General features: G+C 26.3%; 6 protein-coding genes across 6 annotated transcripts; 3 read left to right on the top strand and 3 right to left on the bottom strand.

Annotated features, from left to right (window-relative positions):
- Positions 1-56: 56 nt before the first annotated feature.
- Positions 57-3,494, top strand: MKS88_005473 (FAD-dependent monooxygenase; the record flags this gene model as incomplete). Its single annotated transcript, XM_067218737.1, has 1 exon — positions 57-3,494. The coding sequence occupies one exon, from the start codon at positions 57-59 to the stop codon at positions 3,492-3,494; it is 3,438 nt and encodes a 1,145-aa protein (XP_067070683.1).
- A 1,905-nt stretch (positions 3,495-5,399) lies between these two features.
- On the bottom strand, positions 5,400-7,127 carry MKS88_005472 (cation diffusion facilitator family protein; the record flags this gene model as incomplete). The annotated part of the gene is made up of 1 exon (XM_067218736.1): positions 5,400-7,127. One exon carries the CDS (start codon positions 7,125-7,127, stop codon positions 5,400-5,402), a length of 1,728 nt encoding a protein of 575 aa, XP_067070682.1.
- Positions 7,128-9,631: 2,504 nt separating this feature from the next.
- On the top strand, positions 9,632-10,927 carry MKS88_005471 (drug/metabolite transporter DMT1; the record flags this gene model as incomplete). Its single annotated transcript, XM_067218735.1, has 1 exon — positions 9,632-10,927. One exon carries the CDS (start codon positions 9,632-9,634, stop codon positions 10,925-10,927), a length of 1,296 nt encoding a protein of 431 aa, XP_067070681.1.
- Positions 10,928-11,813: 886 nt separating this feature from the next.
- Positions 11,814-12,173, bottom strand: MKS88_005470 (uncharacterized protein; the record flags this gene model as incomplete). Its single annotated transcript, XM_067218734.1, has 1 exon — positions 11,814-12,173. One exon carries the CDS (start codon positions 12,171-12,173, stop codon positions 11,814-11,816), a length of 360 nt encoding a protein of 119 aa, XP_067070680.1.
- A 1,354-nt stretch (positions 12,174-13,527) lies between these two features.
- MKS88_005469 (GTP-binding translation elongation factor tu family protein) lies at positions 13,528-15,831 on the bottom strand (the record flags this gene model as incomplete). Its single annotated transcript, XM_067218733.1, has 1 exon — positions 13,528-15,831. One exon carries the CDS (start codon positions 15,829-15,831, stop codon positions 13,528-13,530), a length of 2,304 nt encoding a protein of 767 aa, XP_067070679.1.
- Positions 15,832-18,824: 2,993 nt separating this feature from the next.
- Positions 18,825-20,128, top strand: MKS88_005468 (secreted ookinete protein; the record flags this gene model as incomplete). The annotated part of the gene is made up of 3 exons (XM_067218732.1): positions 18,825-19,365; positions 19,551-19,594; positions 20,045-20,128. 3 exons carry the CDS (start codon positions 18,825-18,827, stop codon positions 20,126-20,128), a joined length of 669 nt encoding a protein of 222 aa, XP_067070678.1.
- Between the last annotated feature and the right edge of the window lie 497 nt (positions 20,129-20,625).

Below are 20,625 nucleotides of genomic sequence, written 5' to 3'. Positions count from 1 at the left end.
CGGAACTAATCGGGGAAAAAATAAAATAATGCAAAATAATGTGAAAAATGAACAAAATGAAAGTCAGAAAAACGTTCGTTCTAATTATTGGGGGTGGACCCACTGGAATAACAACAGGCATGTATTTACAGAAGCATAAGATACCTCACATATTAATTGAAAAAGATAAATGCATAGGAAAGACACCCAAAGCACATTATTATAATAATCAAACTATGGAGGCATGGAGAAGCATTTTCCACTTAGATAAATGTTTCCTGAACGAAACAGAGGATTTAAATTTATGGAAGACTTTTCAATATGGCTTAAGTATTAAAAAAGATAAAACTATAATATCTTATAATAATTTTTATAACAAATACACTTATAAAGACACGTATTATGAAGATATAAGTCCATCGAAAGTAACTCATTTATCTCAATATAAATTATTAGGAATCCTGTATAACTATTATCTAAATAAAGTAAAATGTAATAGTATCCAAAAAAGGGAATTTTTAAAAAATATGCGGTTGAAGTTATCGACCCATAAAATTTTAAAAAGTATATATAATAAATCCAGCTTAAAGGATAAATCGGGTAACCCTAATAATTTATCTTACAGGGATCGGGAAAATGAGGGAGGAGAATTATTATATGATAATTTTTTTACATATGATCCATCCGAATTCTTAATGGGATACGAATACGTAAACTTTTGGAACATGAATGAACTGAAAAATGGACTTCATTTTGAGAGCGCTAGAAATAACAAGGAAGAAAAAGGCAACAAGTACCAGTCTGCCGATAAGGGTGATATTGGAAGCATTAGAAGTAGTGGTAGTAGTAGTAGTAGTAGTAGTAGTGGTAGTAGTGGTAGTAGTGGTAGTAGTGGTAGTAGTGGTAGTAGTGGTAGTAGTGGTAGTAGTGATGGTAGCGCTGGAAGTAGCGGTTGCGTGGGTGGAGGCAAAAATAATAATGTGTATTTCTTAGAGGAGAGGGAAAGTTGTTCAAACGGTATAGTAATAACAAGGGTTAAAAACTTATATAACCATGAAGAGGAAGTAATTTTAAGTAATTACGTTTTTGTTTGCGAAGGAGGAAAAAGTAGCATAAAGGAGGAATTGAATATTAACGATGAGAATAAGAAAGATTACATGAAGTTTATAAATATACATTTCAGTTCAACCATTTTAGTAAAATTAGTAAGATATAATCCTTCTATGTTATATTTTTTATTTAATAAATACATAGGTATTTTAGTTTGCCATAATTACAGAGATGGAGATTTTATTTTGCATATGCCATATATAAATATAAAAGAAGCAGAAATTTATAGTAACAAAAGTAAATGCCTTGAAATAATAAATAAATTAATTGAGTTTCCTTTACATGATATTAATATACACAATATATATAGATGGACAATGCATAGTTCAATTGCTTCAACATTTATTGATAAAAAAACGAAAAGAATTATTCTTTTAGGAGATGCAGCACATAAATTACCCCCCTCCGGGGGTTTTGGGTTAAACTTAGGAATTGGGGATGTCTTAAATATAATCTGGAAAATTATTAGAATTTATATTTTAAAAAAAAATTTTTTTTTAGATAATAAACAAAATATAAAGAACAGATGTAATACCTCTGATAATATTAAACGAACTGGTTATGAATCTTACATGCACAATGAAATAAAAAATTTTTGCCATTATTTTGATATGCTAAATATTGGGGATAAAAAAGTAAAAAAAAAAATTGATAACTATATAGAATCATACAATATTGAAAGGAAGTTGGTAGCTAATTTTACAATTTACCATGCTGTGAAAAATTATGAAAAAGGGAACAACATACCGAATATTTTAGGATACAATCATACCATGCTGGTAAATTTTTTAACTACATATGCAATCCATATTGTCCAGAAATTCGGTTTCTTTCACCATCTATTTACTAACGCTAGAACGGTTCTTAAATTTTTTAATAACCTTCCTTATATATTTGAATGGAATCAAAGGAGAGCACAAAAACTGATTGGAAATAAAGGGAACATACTGACACTATTATATCCTGGAGTGGATTCCTGCTACTCATATATAAACACAATTTCTGAAATAAGTGAGGAAGAAGAAAAATTAGGGGGGGATTTCTCCCCCTATAACGAGAAGTACAAAACTGGTGTGATGAATGGTACGGAAAATGATGGTAAGAATAGCAATAAAAAAAATATATCCCCATGTGATAAAATTACAAATTGCTCGGAAGATACACAAATGATAGGGGGGGAGGATACTCTCAGCACTGAAATTTCGACGAGTGAAACTGCGCAAATTGCGCGATATAAGCGCAAGATAGGCAGTAATTATAACCGTAGCTACAGTGATGAGGGTTTAAAGTTCAGTAGAGGTGAAAAATACATAACAGAGAGTAATATTTACAATTATAACAACAACAACAATAATAATAAAAATAATAATAATAATGTTATATGTAATAATAATAATAATAATGTTATATGTAATAATAATAATAATAATGTTATATGTAATAATAATAATAATAATGTTATATGTAATAATAATAATAATAATAATGTTATATGTAATAATAATAATAATAATGTTATATGTAATAATAATAAAAATAATGTTATATGTAATAATAATAAAAATAATGTTATATGTAATAATAATAAAAATAATGTTATATGTAATAATAATAAAAATAATGTTATATGTAATAATAATAATAATAATAAAAATAATAATAAAAATAATGTTATATGTAATAATAATAATAATAATAAAAATAATAATAAAAGTATTAATAATGAGGAGTCACCTCTAAAGAGGAATATCTTTGTAGAAAAAAATGAAAATATACCTAAGTTAAAAGTGTGCAAAAACATATATGAGTACGAAATTACGAATATAAATGGAGCCAAAATACCTCATTTTAATCTTTATACAATGGACAAAAATTATATTTATAAATTATCTACTGTTGACCTACCTATATTTAATAATCCTCATTTATCCATATTAATTATTTTATTTGACAATACAACATTAAACGGATTGATTGACTTTTTGTCTATACATAATATATCAAAAGAGAAATTCTCTATTTGTTTTTGGGATTCCGATATTTTAATATATAAGAATCCGAAAAATCAATCTATTGGTATTTTAACACAAGAAGATGGTAAAAGCTTAAAGGAGGAAAACACATGTAATGATATAATATTTTTAAATGATTATGTTTTATTAGAAAATGAACAAAACGATCTTAAAGGACAAACAACAAATATAGAACATATTCAAATAAATGCAAAAAGTTATAACGTCAATTATGTATTTACATCAAAACTAATTAAGAACATGTTTTTAAACACTCTAAATCTAAAGTCATATAAATCATTTGTATTTTTAAGGCCCGATAGACACATTATATCAGCTTGTGATGATAATTTATATGATCATATTAAGAAAATAAATAAAATATATATTTAATCCATAGTAGCAAAGAAAAGCACTGTAATAAAGCGCTCTCACACTATTATGAACACGTATTTATTTTTGCTATCCTTTTTTTTTTTTTTTTTTTTTTTCATTTGACCTTTTTTACAATAGTTAGCTGTTTTGGAATTAATGCAAATTCTCTTTTTTGTTAGGCATCGATTGTGCAGAGTTATAAATAAATGCATAGATGTACATACCTGCGTAAATACATGTCTACGCGGGTAGGCATATATATATATATATGTGCATATGTAGTTGCATATGCGTGTTTACCTAATCATTTGTTGTTCATTCTTTTTTAAGCTTTTCACACAAATGCACCTATTTTGGGAAATTATGTTAGTCTGTTTTATTTGATATCTAAACACTTCGTGGTAGATCATTTGATATGTGTTATTCGTTTTTTTTATTCATTTTTTATTCTTATTTCTCTTTGTTTTCCTTGGGGATACAAGAATTATTCTGAATGAATAATAAAAAATTAAATTTTAAACATATACTAAAAAAAAAAAAAAAAATATAGGATTTAAATTAATGATGTAATTTAGTACCCATGTTATAGCACATAATTGTAAGTTTTTTTTTTTTTTTCTTCTTTTTTCTTGCAATATTAAAAGCAAAATTTTTTTATTATATTTAAATACATGGTTTAAAATTAGAATAAGTCGAAATAAATTATAATATTTATACCTTATTTTTATATAAATGAAAACTATAAACAAGTTTATTGCACACCTTTTTTATCATTCAAAGATTTTAACGGTATAAGGCGTTTTGTATAATTGTGTGTGATCCCTAGATAGGCATAGGTACGTACACGTACATAAATATCTAATACATATATATATAAGTACATATCTATTCATGAGCCTTATATTTCATTATTTTGTGCACACAAATTAACCTACTTTACACTGTCCAAAAAAAGCAGGTACAAAAAATAGAACAAACCATTTATGGCACAAGATTTTTGTTTCATTCCATACATTTGTGCACACGAAGCACTTAAGCTCGTAAATTATTTTTCGTGAAAAAGATAGCTTTGAAAATATATGGAAAAAGACATTTGCTTTCATGAAATAATAAAAAATAAAATAAAAAGTGTTGAAACGAAGGTGTAAATTTGTACATTGAAGTTCAACTAAAAATGAGACAAAGGGCGCGAAAAAGGAAATTGATAAATTATATGTGATAAAATGAAGATAATAAAATAAAAGAGTAATAATATCCAATTAAATATAAATGAGTACTGCAAATAGTGTAATATGCCTCAAAGTGAAATAAATACAACAGTTGAACTTTTTTGTTTCATACATATATATATATATATATATATATATGCACATATATTTATTTATACATACAAAATGGTTTCATGTGCAAATCTCTCAAGTATATTAAAATATAACGATATGAGATTTATTTCATATATATATCAGTTAGCCACGTTTGGCAAATTTTAAATACTTTTTCCTATCGTATAGTGATATATATATATATATATATACACTTGAAAATATAAAAAAACATTTTTTATATGGAAATTTCAAAGTATACTTATTTATAAATACACAAGCATATACACTATACCCAGTGTTGTGTAAACATACTACCGGAGTGTGCTTAGTGTGATACGTAAAGTGTTGACATCACAAGTTCAAAAGATTTTTACAAATTTTTTTTTTAAAATATGCTTCATATATATATTCGCACCCGTACATATATGAACGCGCACGCATATACATACTTATACGTACATATACATACTTATACGTACATATACATACTAATGCGTACATATAAATACTTATACATACATATACATACTTATACATACATACACATACATGTACATACATATACATGTATATGCACGTAACGAGACGAGTCCGAATTTCACTTCTGTATTTCCGTTTTTAAATTTGAACACTTAAGGTGAGCATACGTTTCGCAATTTGAAATGTTTGATGGATAATCTGTTTGTACAGTCGTGTGTAAAATTTTGTATTTGTTTTGACATAGAATGGTAGCATTATTTAAAACAGTATGTGCAAAATTTTTGTGTGCAACTATGTGACAAGCTAAGGCTGGTTTTCCAATGGATAAGGACCATACGTGTAAATCATGAACGTCTATAACACCTGGTATTTTTAGTAAATCATTTTTAATATCAATTAAATTAATACTTACTGGTGTTCCTTCCATTAAAACATTTAGAATTTCTTTTATTACTGATATAGTTGTTGAGAAAACAATAAAACAAAAAATGATGGAGCAAATTGGATCTGTAATTGAGTATTTAGGATTGTACCAAATAATTAACGATGCAATCATAACACCAATATTTTGAAGTAAATCACTAAGAGCATGAAGATATGCTGTTTTTAAACTTATGCTATTCATTTCATTATGTGCATGAGCATGTGCATGCCCATGTGTATGTCCATAATGATGCTTATGATCGTGCTTGTGACTATCAAAAGAATCTCCTTCAATAAAATGATTATCATGTGAATCATGAACTACATTCTCTTCATCGTTTCCATTTGATAACATGAATGAATTATCACTACTTCCAATATTATCTTGGTGTAAATTATTATAAGAATGCTTTTTTTTTTTCTTTTTTTTTTTATTATTTATATCATTTAAGTTATTACTTTTATTTATATAATCAACAATTCCTACTTTAAAGTTACCATCCCCTTGATGGTCTTCATCATTCCCATTATTACTACTATTATGAAATGTATGCTTTGATGAATTTAACGAATTGTCCATTTTTTTTTCTACCTGTCCATCTTCATCTTCTTCCTCCCCTCCTCTTTCTTCACCTCCTCCTTCTACTTCTCTTCCCTCTGCTGCTACTTTCTCATCAAGTGAATTGTCGTTACTAAATTTATTTACATTTTCGTAATAATCAAAAGCAACGTAACTACAAGAGCTTGTATTGATTTTACCGATTGAAATGTTGTTGTTAAATGAAGCATCCTCATCCCCTAAAATAATATCACTATTTATATTTTTATATTTACTATTTTTTGACATCGTTCTTATACTGCCCAACGTATTAACAAGTGTGTGATCATGAGATCCATCACTGTGACTACATCTTCTATTGCCAATAAATTCAAATCCATGTGAATGAACTTTTAAAACAAATGCTATAAATATGTTTGCTAACGTACTTACAAAAGCAGTAACAAACATTATATACCCATCTACAATTTCTACTTCAAATAATCTAAAAACGGCACTATACAAGATATACGCAGATAATGCCCATATAAAAAAAATGGAAAATAATGCCCCTATTATTTCGGCTCGATGATATCCAAAAGACATATCAACATTCCCCTCAAAAGTTGAAACATAAATTGAAAAAAGATTTAATGCAAATGATAACAAGTCACAAAACAAATGAGATGCATCAGTCATTAAGGATAAAGAATTAGATATTATAGCAGCAATAATTTCAATTATCATAAATATTATACATATAACACTTGCAAAAATTAATTTCTTCGTTGCCTTTTTTTGTGAGCTGTCATATAAATGAGACATTCTATCCATAAAGTTCATATTGTCATCCATACCTAACAGTGATCGATCCATTTTGCTCATTTCGCGCTAATCTCACATAAAGGTATGTATCGATGGGCGTATGTATAGATGTATGTATAAATGTACATATATATATGTATATATGTGTATATACATATATATTCGAGCACATTTGTACATATATCTGTACATAATGTAAGAAATTATTTATTTAAATGTGTGTATAAAAAAAAAAAAAAAAATTCTTATAAAATGAGATCTTTCAAAGGAGGGTATACTTTATAGCTGTTTCCTTAAATGCTACATACTATTTTGTTCGCATTATATATTTTTTAAATACATACGTATTCGTATATATACGCACACGTAAGTTTATATATTTGTATATGCGTATGTATCTATATATGTATGCGTATAAGTATGTATGTACATATGTTTGTACTCATATATATACACATGTATATTCGTTCTTCCAAAAAATAGCAGAGCTTTCAAAACAGATCGAGCTTTGAAATTTTAGTGTGTCATATTTTTGCTCTACTGTTTTATAATTGTACACATTTGGTAGGATACATGTATGGATGTTTGCACGTATGCACATTGACATATACTTAACAAAAGAAATAATAAATACTAAAAAAATATATCTTTTAAATAATTTAAAATAAAAACATATTTATTCTTTTAAAAACGAAAAACTGCATTTTTATACTATAACTAAAAAAACAAAAAAAAAAAAAATATATCAGAAATTATAATATTTTATCAGGAAAAGGGATGATTAAGATAGCCCAACTCTTCTCTCTTTTTTTTTTTTTTTTCTCAATATTTTTTTCTAATCTTTCTCATTATTTTTTTCCTAATATTTCTCATTATTTTTTTCCTAATATTTCTCATTATTTTTTTCCTAATATTTCTCAATATTTTATTATTATTATTTTTTTTTTTTTTTGCTTATTTCGGTTCAACACATACGAAGAATACAATCTCGAAACGCTAAATGAAAACGATTTTGTTGAAATAATCACTTAGAAGAAAAAGCTAATGGATAGCATATATAAAGAGTATATGTACCCTTAAGACTCAAAATATCAATTCAAAAAATATGCAATATGTATATGTGTTTACACAATCCATTAAACGGACAAAGGAGTATCTAATGACTACAAGAAAATACGAAGAATCCCACGTCAAACAGAAATATTTAAATACTTTAATTTAAACAAACAATAGCCTGTGTATTTTTTTTTTTTTTTATAGATTTACATTTTAACTTACTAGAGATCGGAGTGTAAATTGTTGAACATCGCTTGTATATATGCAAGAATATGTAAGTACATGTGCAAATATATACGTACATAAATACGTACACATATATATATGTGTAACTCATAACACATTTTTTGGACAATATATTGAAAGAACATATTTTAACACATTTTAAAAATGCAAATGAAAGGTAGCTAAAAAAAAAAAAAAAAAAAAATAGCTAGATTAAAAACAATATATTGGAAGAAGCACACTTGGGCTTAACCTTAATTTTTCCACTATCTAGTTAATATTATCCTTAAAATAAAACTTAGCGTTCGCTATAATTTTAAAGTAATAAACATTATCCATGTTTAACAAGTAAAAGGAGAAAAAATGAAATTAATTGAAATAAAATGAAAAATATAAAAAAGAAATAAAACAAAATAAAGCAATATAAAACAAAATAAAGCAAAATAAAACAAAATAAAACAAAATAAACTACAGTAATATGAAATAAAAACATGATCATTAAAATCATACATTAACTTCTTCCCTATTAGTGTATTAAAGAATTTTAAGGAGCTCAGTAGAGGCTCTTCTATTACACAAGTATCATTTTAGAAAGAAGAAAAAATAAAATAAAATGACATAAAAAATTTATATGTTTGAATATAATAAAACAGAAAAAAGAAAAAAAGAATTTATTTCTTGTGGCTCTTTTTTTTTTTTTTTTTTTTCTTATTTTTTTAACATTTATAATTTATTCTTGATATTTTATCTTTTTTGAATTTTGTTTAGTGAACTGAACATCGTTTATATATAAGAAAAATTAAGTAATGTACACATGAATCGTTTGTACACACATATGTACATGTAATATATATATATATATATATTTTTTTTTTGTAAGGATATTGCTAATTTTCAATTTTTTTATTATTAAAACCTTATATGATCTTTTAAATTTTCGTTTGCATTTTACTGTGTAGACTTGCAACGAAATATTGTTTTTTATTTTCGCAATTTTTTAAAATTAAGGGATGCACAATACAGAGAGCTCTTATTTCTAGGTAGAAATAAAGGAGGTTTATTTTTTTACGAATTGTAGTAGGTATTATATATATAAATTTGTATAAGTATGCATGTATTATGCGTATATGTGTATATATATATGTATATATATATATTCTCGATATACATAAACAACCGCTTTACACTTTTGAGAAAGTTGGAAAATCTCAATTTTTGAGGTACCATTGTACTCTACTTTTAGATGTTATTATATTATGTCTAATATATATATATATTAAATAATGAAATTTTTAAAAGCTGAGGAGTTATTTTCTATAAATGAAGAGGGAAAAGGCAAAGGAAATGCACTATTAATAACCGTTAACCTGCTATTGTTGTTTTCCATGCTTTTGTATGGTGTAAATTATATACTAATGAAATATTTTATATTGATAAATGGATCGATTTATATTTTTATTATTTTAAGAACAGTTCTTACCATGCCACTCATGATTTACATATGCATATCTCAAAAATCGGAACCTAAAAAAAAAAAATTATTGCATGATATGAATATAACAGGACAAAAAGAAAGTACTGCGCAGGGAGAGTTAGGATTAAAAGTGGAAAATGAGGAGTTTGAAAAGACCTACAACAATAAGCACAAGGACAGTAATAGTAACGATAAAAAAAAAAAAAAGAAAAAGAAGAAAAACAACAATAAAAATAATGGCGATGAAAGTAACAACTTGATGGACTCTGGTTACGGCAATGACAAGGACGATAAATGTAACGATGCATATGAAACTCGGCTCAATATAGAAAGTGCAGGTATTAACTATTTAGGCAGATTATTTAAAAATGATGAGAAATTAATACCCAAAATTGCCTATATGCCAATAATTATATTATCAGTAACAGGGGCTATAAGGCAGGCTATCGTAATAATAGCGTTGCAATATACAGATTCTCATAATGTTGCTATAATTCAACCAACTATCCCAATTTTTACAGCCATATTGTCCTATTATATGAAAATAGAAGAGATGAACTATATAACATTTGTGTCCATATTTTTATCATTTTTTGGTTTAGCTATAACAGCTGAGATATGGAATCTAGGTACATTTGATTTTGGTTTTCTATTATTATTAGCTGTACCTGTAACCAAGGGGTTACAAGTTATATATATTAATATAAGTACTAGATATGTAAGTAACGATATAATACTATTTGCTCAAATGGCAGTGTTATTTTTAATAACCTTACCATTTGGAATATTAGGTGAAATTTTTATTAATAAAAATTATAATGTTGTAAGAGAAATATATGATTTAACTACTAACCAATTTCTTTGTATTCTTTATTCAACTATTGCTATTATATTTGTTTGCTGGAAAATTCAAATTATTGCTTTAAATCATTTAACACCAATAACTGTTTCGTTATATCAGTCTTTTCAGCCCTGTTTTACTTTCATATTAGCAAAGCTTTTACTAAATGAAACTATAAATTATAACAAGTACATAGGAACTCTTTTCATTATTATATCCTTGTTTTTGTATCAGTACGGTTGCAGCAAGCGTGTAAAGGTGTAACCCTTCCATGGATACACATATGGATATTTACACATACATACGTGTATATACATATATATATGTAAACGTATGCATATATAGATGTATACGCACACATGGACATATATATATATATATATATATATATATATATATATATATATATACACGCGCGTGTGTGTTTCCCCCTTTATTGTTTTTATACCAAGCATACAAGGTGGCGCACTGTCACATGTTTTATTGTTCTTTTTTTATTCCTTTTAGTTATTTAGTTTTTTTTGATACATATTTTTAAAAATTATATACATTTTAAGAAGATTATTATTTTATTTTGAGTTATATTATAGTATTTTATTTTATTTTTTTTACATGTACTTGTCAATTCTATTTAGTATATATGATGAATTTATATTTTCATCAATTATAATTTAAAAAGACGAAAGAAGGAAAATACAAACAACTAAATATAATTTGAATTGCAATAATATATCAGGGTCAGGCTTTATTTTTATCTTGTAGAACCCTTGCTTGCTTTTTTTTTTTTTTTTTTTTTTATTCTTCTATGGTCGTTCATTATTCTTTATTCTTTGCCCTTTCTCCGTTTCTATTTGCCCCCTGTCCTATTTGCTTTTTTTTTTTTTTTTTTTTTTGAATTAAAAAATTTAAATATAACTATATATGAAGCATATATATATGTGGTACACATTTTAGAAAAAAACAGAGAGTAACGAAATTGTAAATATAAGGTATAAAATACCATAATAAAATTAAAAAAAAAAAAAATGAAGAAAGAAAGAATATTAGTATGTTCTAACTTTTAATCTTAAATTCATATAAAAATTTTATAAAAAGATATTATTACACGTTCCACAAAATACCAAATGATGATACATTTTTTTAATGCAAATCATTTTTCTAAGTTCCATCTCCACCTTATATGTTTCTTCATTTTATTAAATCTGGAAGGTGGTTGACAATGTAGTTTTACTCGTCCAGCAAGGTGTATTTCACTCATTAATTTTTCTACCATTGAATTCATCTCCTTGTAGCTCTTATTTTCAAATAATGGGGAACATAAAATTCCATAAAAGTGCATATCATGAACATGATGACCCATTGTATAATCTTGCTTAATATGAAAACATATTGGTTTTAACTTTTCATATATCACTTTTTTAATGTTCATTAAATTAGGGCAATCTGGAGAAGCAAATTTATGGGCGTACTTTTTACTTATTAAATTAAAATTATATGTTTTTATAATCATATTTAATAAAACTTTTATAAAATATCTCTCGGTTTTATTTAGTAAATTGTAGGGGAGCGTGGGACCTGTATAATATAAAAATATGTTTTTCCTTTCACGATATGGAAAGCAAGTAAATGGGACTATATATATACATGCATAAATACATATAACGTGTATACATATTATACATATATCATGAAGGCATATATACATATATATATACATTTACACGTTTACGGCCTGCTGATTTGAAATCCATCACTTGCTTAAATTACATATCTTTATTGCTCTACAGTTCCCACTAATTCGCGCAAAAAGTTTCCATAATTTCCTAGTGGTTTTATTTTTTTCTTAAATGTACAGTTAATTTTTTTACGAACTCACAGGGATATTTTTCCCTCTATAGCTTATTATCAATAGAACGAAGATTTTAAAATATTTTTTTTTTTTTTTTTTTTTTTTTCTTATTTATATGATACAATTATATATCTTGTTCTATAATTATTTCATAAATTTTTTTGACGTTATTAAATTAATTTTTCCCATGATTTGTCGATTCTTGTACTACATGTTCCTTCCTTCTGCATGTATGTATGTATGTATGTACAGAAAATTCTATTATGTTAGATTGTTCTTTACACAATTCTGCGGGTGCACACAAAAGAAGAAATAACTTGCTATACAAAAAAAATACACCTTAATTTAAAAATGCTAGATTTCAAAATAAGCACAGATCTCTTTACCATTTCATAATGTTCAGATATAATTATTTAAATTTAGTTATGATTCACTTGGAATGATTACATAATTATTATTTCTTTTTTATGTAAATGTAAATACAATAACAGTAATTTTATACGCGCCTAAATAAAATTTTCATAAAAGGTATAAATTCGGAGTTTATCCGTATGATTATCAAGGATTATTATTAAAAAAGGAAAGACCAAAAATTATGCATTACGAATAATAACTAAAAACATATAACGAAATAAAAAATAGGGGTGTTATATTTAAGTAACGGTAGGAAAGTTCTTCCAGATGTGTACATAATCACCCTCCCCCCAAAAAAAAAAAAAAGAAAAAAGAAACGATAAAAAAGAAATGATAAAAAAGAAACGATAAAAAAGAAATGATAAAAAAGAAATGATAAAAAAGAAACGATAAAAAAGAAATGATAAAAAAGAAACGATAAAAAAGAAATGATAAAAAAGAAACGATAAAAAAAGAAAAAAAAAATTATAGGACACACGAAATAATACATAAATTAATAAACACGAAATCCATAATGCACGTCCGTACGAATAAGTATATTCATAATAAACAGAAACACATGAACTTTCGTTTTCACTTTCCCCTTCTCTACATCTTAATTTTACGAATTTTTGATCTTTCTGTTCGCTGTTTTTCTCATTTCCGTGTTGAGAATTTTTTTCCTCATAACAATTCTTTTTGGAGTGACTTCAATTTCTTCGTCGTCCTGAATAAATGAAAGGGCATATTCAATAGTTATTTGTTTGTGGTTTATTCGGATGGTTTCTTCATGCCCTTTATTTCTCAAATGCTGTACCGGTTTTATCTTAACAGCATTCATTTCAATATCATTACTTAAGAAGTGTTCACCAATTATCATACCTTCATACGTGGGGAAATTTTCATTGACAAATAAAAAACCTTTTAATTGAATGGGATCTAATGAAAAGGCAGTGGTTGTTCCATTTGATGAAGATATGATAACTCCATTTCTATCACCTTTAAAAGATGTTTGCTTTTTTTTATATTCCTTTAGTTCAGAATTAATTATGGAAGTACCTTTACTTATATCACGCAAATAAGATCTCATGCCAAAAAAATTTCTAGATGGACATATACACTTAATAAAAGTGTTATCATTATCATTTACAATATCTATAATTTCGGCTTTTCTAGTATTTAATTTTTCAATTACATTTGAACTCATCAAAGATGGAATTGTAATATGAAATTCTTCAATTGGCTCTAATAAATTTCCTTTTTCATCTTTAGTATATACAACATTTGGTGAAGATATTGTCATTTCGTAACCTTCTCTTCTTAACTTTTCAATTAGAATACCTAATTGTAATTCTCCTCTCCCTTTTACTTCGTAGCTATCTTTTTTTTCAGACTCATTAATTTCTATAGCTACATTTATGGCCGCTTCTTTTTTAAGTCTATTTCCAATGGATGACAGCGTAATATGCTTTCCGTCCTTACCTGTTAGAGGACTTGTATTTTGAGAAATTTTTAAGCAAAGTACAGGTGGGTCTATAGGTCTAGCTTTTAAACTAGGAACCTTTTCATTAGATGATAAAGTATCATTAACTGAAGGTATGATTCCTTTCGAAAAGGAAATATTTACAATATCTCCAGCACTAGCAGAAATAACATTTTCTATTTTTCTTCCTTTCATATAAAATATATTTTTTATTACGCAATTTCCTCTTATTTTATTTTCTTCATTTTTCACAATTATTGTATCTCCTTTTTTTATAACTCCGCTATATATTTTCCCTGTGACTGTTACACCTACCCCTTCTTGGTGATCTATAAGGCTTACAAGCAGACTGAAGGGCTCCTTCATAATTTCGCTCCTCCGTTTGCTGTCCTCATCAACATCGTTACTACAACTGTTAATGCACGTGCTTCCTTCACTGTTGATTACGCCGTTGATGTTGCAATTGATCTCATCGCTTTTAACCTGTGTATCTACTTCCGCTTTTGTGTTACCATCAGAATGGTCAGGGGGCACAATGGACGATGTAAGTGGGGCATCAAAGTAATCTATAATTTTTTTAAATATAACTAGGACGTTATTATGTTCACATTTATTTTGTTTTGCGTCATCAAAGTTATCGGTACACCATCCATTTTTTGCTGATGCATAAAGAATAGGATAATTCATTAATTCATCAGGTGCATTGAGATCTGCAAATAAATCGAATATTTCATTTTCAATTTCTTCTTTTTTTTTAATATTACTTGGCTTATCAAATTTATTCATAATTACAATAATTTTACATTTCGGATTCAACAATGATTTTTTCAATACAAATTTTGTTTGATTTTTAGGGCCTTCCACTACATCAATAATTAAACATACCCCATCAATTAAATTTAAAACTCTTTCTACTTCTCCACCAAAATCTGAATGTCCAGGTGTATCAACAATATTAAAAAAGTAATCACCATATTTTATTCTTGTCACTTTTGACATTATAGTAATACCTCTCTCTTTTTCTAAATCATTATGATCCATTACTCTATCATTAATTTGTTCTTCTCCTCCTTGCCTTAATAATTTATCAACAAGAGTTGTCTTTCCATGATCTACGTGTGCAATAATAGCTACATTTCTAATCTTTTGTGGGTTTATAATATTTAATTTTTTATTTGTCGAGAAAAACAGATTGCTATTTAAATATAACACGGTCTTTCGTGCGTATATGTGTGTTATATCAACATTTTTCTTCGATTTTTTTTTATTTCCTCCCATGAATTTCAAACTGTAAGAGGGCCAGCTGTAGTAATTTCTTCTTTTATTAAACATATATTTATATTCATTTGCATTATTATCAATAATAGCACTAAAAACGGAGAAACCATGCCTATCTCTTCTTTTTATCCCTTTTACATTGCTCACAATAAATTGGCTAATCATACTTTTGCCTACGCAATTGTTGTAGTCTCTCATAAAGCAGTGCATATTTATATGTGCTTACGTTCATTATCTTGTTGCTCTCCTAGAAGAATTCGCACTGCGTACTGACATATACTTGTCCATATAATTGTGCCACGTATATATATATATATGTATGTATTATTCAGTCGTTCAAATTTTCATACGATGGTGCATATACACATACGTACATACATTCCTCACACATATACGCCTCTACAAAATGTTCCGACTGTGAGCAGTGGTAATATATACTATTATATTAAAAAGAAACGAAAAAATCAAAGTAGGTATAACTAACAAAATAAGAATATATCAGATAATCAAATCTTTTATCTGTGTAGTATTTAATTAAACTTCATTAAATTTTTAACAGTTCTGCATGATACTTCATTATCATAATTATATGCATTGGGCTCCTCTTTTTATTGTACTTAACCATAATCATCAAACGGTTACATCAAATAAAGCAGTGTTGTTCTTATTAAAACATTTTTCTTTGTTAAAAGAACGAAGAAGTTCATTCTTTTGTCCTCAGCTCCTCATAAAATAAATGCGCATAAGTTTGTTATTTTACATATGAAATAGTAGGTGGCAAATATATTCTATGTTATAAATATTTAACGCGATAATTTTTAGGTGTAATACTGAACTGCATATCTTTCTTTTTTTTTTTTTTTTACAAACATTGCTTTTTGTACTGGTGCTTTCCTTATTTTACCCAACATTCTTTTATTTTCTTTTATTATATTTTATCGTATTTTATTATATTATACGATATTTTTTCATATTTTATTATATTTTATTTGTTCTTTTTTTTTTTTTTGCAAAGATTATTTTTTACTATACTGCATATATATATATATGTAAATATATGTTTGTGCTATAATTACTGTTTCCCATACCAGTTTCCCCCTTCAAATGCTAATCCATTTTATTTTTTTTCTTCCATCCTCACACAAAATTTGAGTTTTTCCCCCTTTAATAAACACACCTATTTAATCGTTACAAGGGAATATTTTGAGTTTTAAGTTATATTCCTTTATTCAAGAATTAATAGTTTATAAAACGTATATGCATATACATGTATACATATACAATTACACATTTATGCAAATAAACTGCCAGAAGTTATCTTGTACGGTAAAGGCCTTGTTTTAAAATGTGGAAAGCGGCGAATGTTTCATACACAAGGTATGCTTCGGAAATGGCTGACATTTTAAGGAGGTAAAAAGAAAGAAAAGGAGAGAAGAAAAATAAGAAAAGAAAGAAAAAGGAAAAGAAAAGAAATTGAAGCTTGCATGTGGAAAATGATGGAAAAAATATTCTCTCTATATTTTTTTATAAAAAATATTTTACACAAAACCAGTTCTTCACACAAGACTACAATAATTGTGCCAACCAGTCCATGTATTATTATACACTATTTTTTTCTTGCTGTGTTTTCCTTTTTTAAGATGCTTAAAAGATCCATATGCAGATATAGCTTTAGAGAGAAGTAAAATGCATTTAAGAGAAACAATTTACAAAGATGGAAAACCAATTAGTCAAGGTAATAGCTCGATGCAAAAAAAAAAATAAATACAAAGATGTGTTTGCTTACAAATAAACAAAAAAAAAAAAAAAAAGAAGACATTTATTTTTGTATCATTTTGTGGAAGCCTTTACGCCTCTTATACTGAAACCAGCGAAATTTCACCAGTGATTACACATATATATATATATATATATATATTTAATTATTTATTTAATTATTTACATATTTATTTTTTCCCATCTTAACAGAACTACACGATGAGTTTCAAAAGGCATTCAAAAATTTATATGGCGGTAAAGAATAATGCAAAGATCGAAGGGCATAAAAAATAGTATAATATGGGACCAGTATAAAAGTTAATATTAAAAAAAATAAAATATATAGTAATTTATATTTATCATCGAAGTGGTAAATTTATTGTTTTTATAATTCGTAACTTATAAATTAATATAGGGCATAGCAGCATAGCGTATGTATGTATATATATATATATTCTTTTACATACATATGGGAGATTACATTTAAGATTATCAGTAGGAAGCGTGCATACTTTAATACATGCATATTTAGAAAAATACTTGCTACCATTTTACACTACTCGTTTCTGCGTGATACACCTATTATTTTAATCCCTTTTCTTAAAAAAAAAAAATTAAATTAAGTAAAAATGTGTAACAAAATAAAATATTCTTTATATATAACCTATTAAGAATGCAGGAGGTTTTGAAAACAATTTGGGGTTTTCAAAAATATGTAATAGTAACTCATGCACATATTTAGAACAGAACGAAAATGCAAACATATAATATTCACATTATTCATTATTTTGTTTACATGTATAAATATATATGTATACTTATGTTTGTATAAATGTATACGTATGAGTATTATAAGCGCGCAGAAGAATATAAGCTTTTTCAAATATATGTGAACGCTTGTATTTTTTTTTTTTTTTTATTGTTGATGTATGTACACAACTTCACAAAAAACACTCAAACAACAATCTTAAATAAGGGAATAAAATAAAAAAAAAATAAAAGACAGAAAATAAGACAGAGACATAAAGAACAAAAATTATAAAAACATTATCTCTAAATTAATTTACATATTATGAAAGTGCATTATGAAAAAAATATTTTGAATAATAACTTAGTAATTTAGAAGTTTACCGTTTAACAGTTTATCCGTTTAGCAGTTTATCCGTTTAGCAGTTTATCCGTTTAGCCGTTTATCCGTTTAGCAGTTTAGCCCCTTAACCGTTTAGTCCCTTAACTGTTTAGGCAATTAACCGTTTAGCAGTTTAGCCACTTAACTGCTTAGCAGTTTAAAAAGTAGCTTGAAACAAATACAGAGTGCATACATTCACATATAATACGTACATATATAATAGTTGCAGACATACATACGTATATTTATTTATACTAGAGCGTACGCAAAGATGCATAAGAAGGTTGTGGCAGTATTATTCTTTGCACTTGTGAATATAATTTGTGCGGAATCAAAAAATGTCTTTTCATCATTTTTGTCTTATCTTAATTCAAAAATAAATTATAAAAATGAAATATCGAAAGTAATTCAAATGGGTAACACTTTGGCTTGTATAGTTGATAATGAAAATTCGTATTATAACGAATGTTCATGTACTTTTAAAAAGTTAACAAATTTCGAAAAAAAGTGCTCATCAAATTTTAAAAAAAATCAAGAAGAAGCAAAAAAATGTTCTGAGGGTCGTTGTGAAATATGTTGTAATTTAGTTAATTCAAAAAATACTTCAAATTCTATACTAGACTATGAATTGTTTTGTAAAAAGAAATGTAACAAGTCTAATATCATTTTGGATTTGAGTCAAGAGGATTATAAGTTAGCATTTAAAAAATTAATTGAATTTATTCGTATTTTTTTTCCATCAAATGTTTTAAATGTTTATCCTATTCAAAAAAGAAGTTCTCCTAATTATACTAATAAACAATTACAGACAAGTACGAAAAAAAAAAAAAAAAATTAAAATGAATAAACAAACAAATAGATAAACATATAAATAATATACCTTAAATCATGAAAAATTAAAACAAAGTTGTAAATAAGGTACCAAAGAAATTGTCATAGCATTTTTCACAATTTACATTTAATCTTTAATATTTGTTTTTTCTCTCTTTTGTTATAGAATATCAAAAAATAAAGGAAGACCTAAATGAAGAATCAAAAATGGTACTAGCATAAGCCCACATGTGTATATAAGTCTACATTGTGTATTTTCATCTCCTTCCCTCTCTCTCTCTCTCTCTCTCTCTCTCTCTTTCTCTATTATATACTTATGTACGCAACAAAAGAACTCAGGATATTCATAAAAAGGGAAATTAAATTTTATAAAAAAAAAAAAATATTTTATAAGGCTATTATGTGCAGTTACATAAAACGAGGGAGAAAATAACAAACTCATGCTTATTTACATAAGTGTTCGTATGGATATACATGCATACACATACGTCTATATCTTCCCATAAATAAGTGTATATATATATAAATGTATGTATATATACATGAAAGGAAGTATGTTTATTCGTTTTATGCATGCTTTTCCCTTTTTGTTATTTTTTATTAAATTAATTTGTTTATAGCAGGGAATATTTTTGCACTAATTCTTTTTAAACCTTTTAGACAAATATGGAAAATATGGATGGAATAAATTCATTAACAGTTGATGGATCGGAGGAGCTCTTTTCACCATACGATGAATATTAATTTTTTGTTGTCGTCTTTATCTTATGTCTTTCTTTTTCGAGTAACTTTTTAAATTTTAGCTTAGTCTTCATTTTTCCTATTATCACTATATAGACTTTATTTCTCTCGTAATATTGCGTTACTTTGTATCATTTTGTGCACCTATATGTTATGATGTGCTATTTTGTGGTCCTTTGTTCTATTTTGCGCTATACTGTGTTATTTTTTTTTTATTTTTTTTTTTTTTTGAATAACATGCTTATTATTTCTAACTTTATTTAAAAATAAAATTCTTTTTTTCCCTAAACGATTGAAGGGTTACTTAAATGATATACACTTCAAGTGTGCATTTTTTTTTTTTTTTTTTGCAGATAAAAAAAATTGGTATATTTTAAATTGTTTCCATTGTATTTTAGTTTTATATAAAAGTATTTTAAGCATGCACAGAAAGAGGACGATTAAATTAATTCATCCTTATATGTGTATACATATATATATATGTGGGTATTTATGCGTAT

The sequence above is a fragment of the Plasmodium brasilianum genome, chromosome 14, assembly GCF_023973825.1.
Source record: "Plasmodium brasilianum strain Bolivian I chromosome 14, whole genome shotgun sequence".
Lineage (NCBI taxonomy): Eukaryota > Apicomplexa > Aconoidasida > Haemosporida > Plasmodiidae > Plasmodium > Plasmodium brasilianum.
Note: the sequence above shows the minus strand (reverse complement) of the source record. Positions and strands in the feature narration are given on the sequence as shown.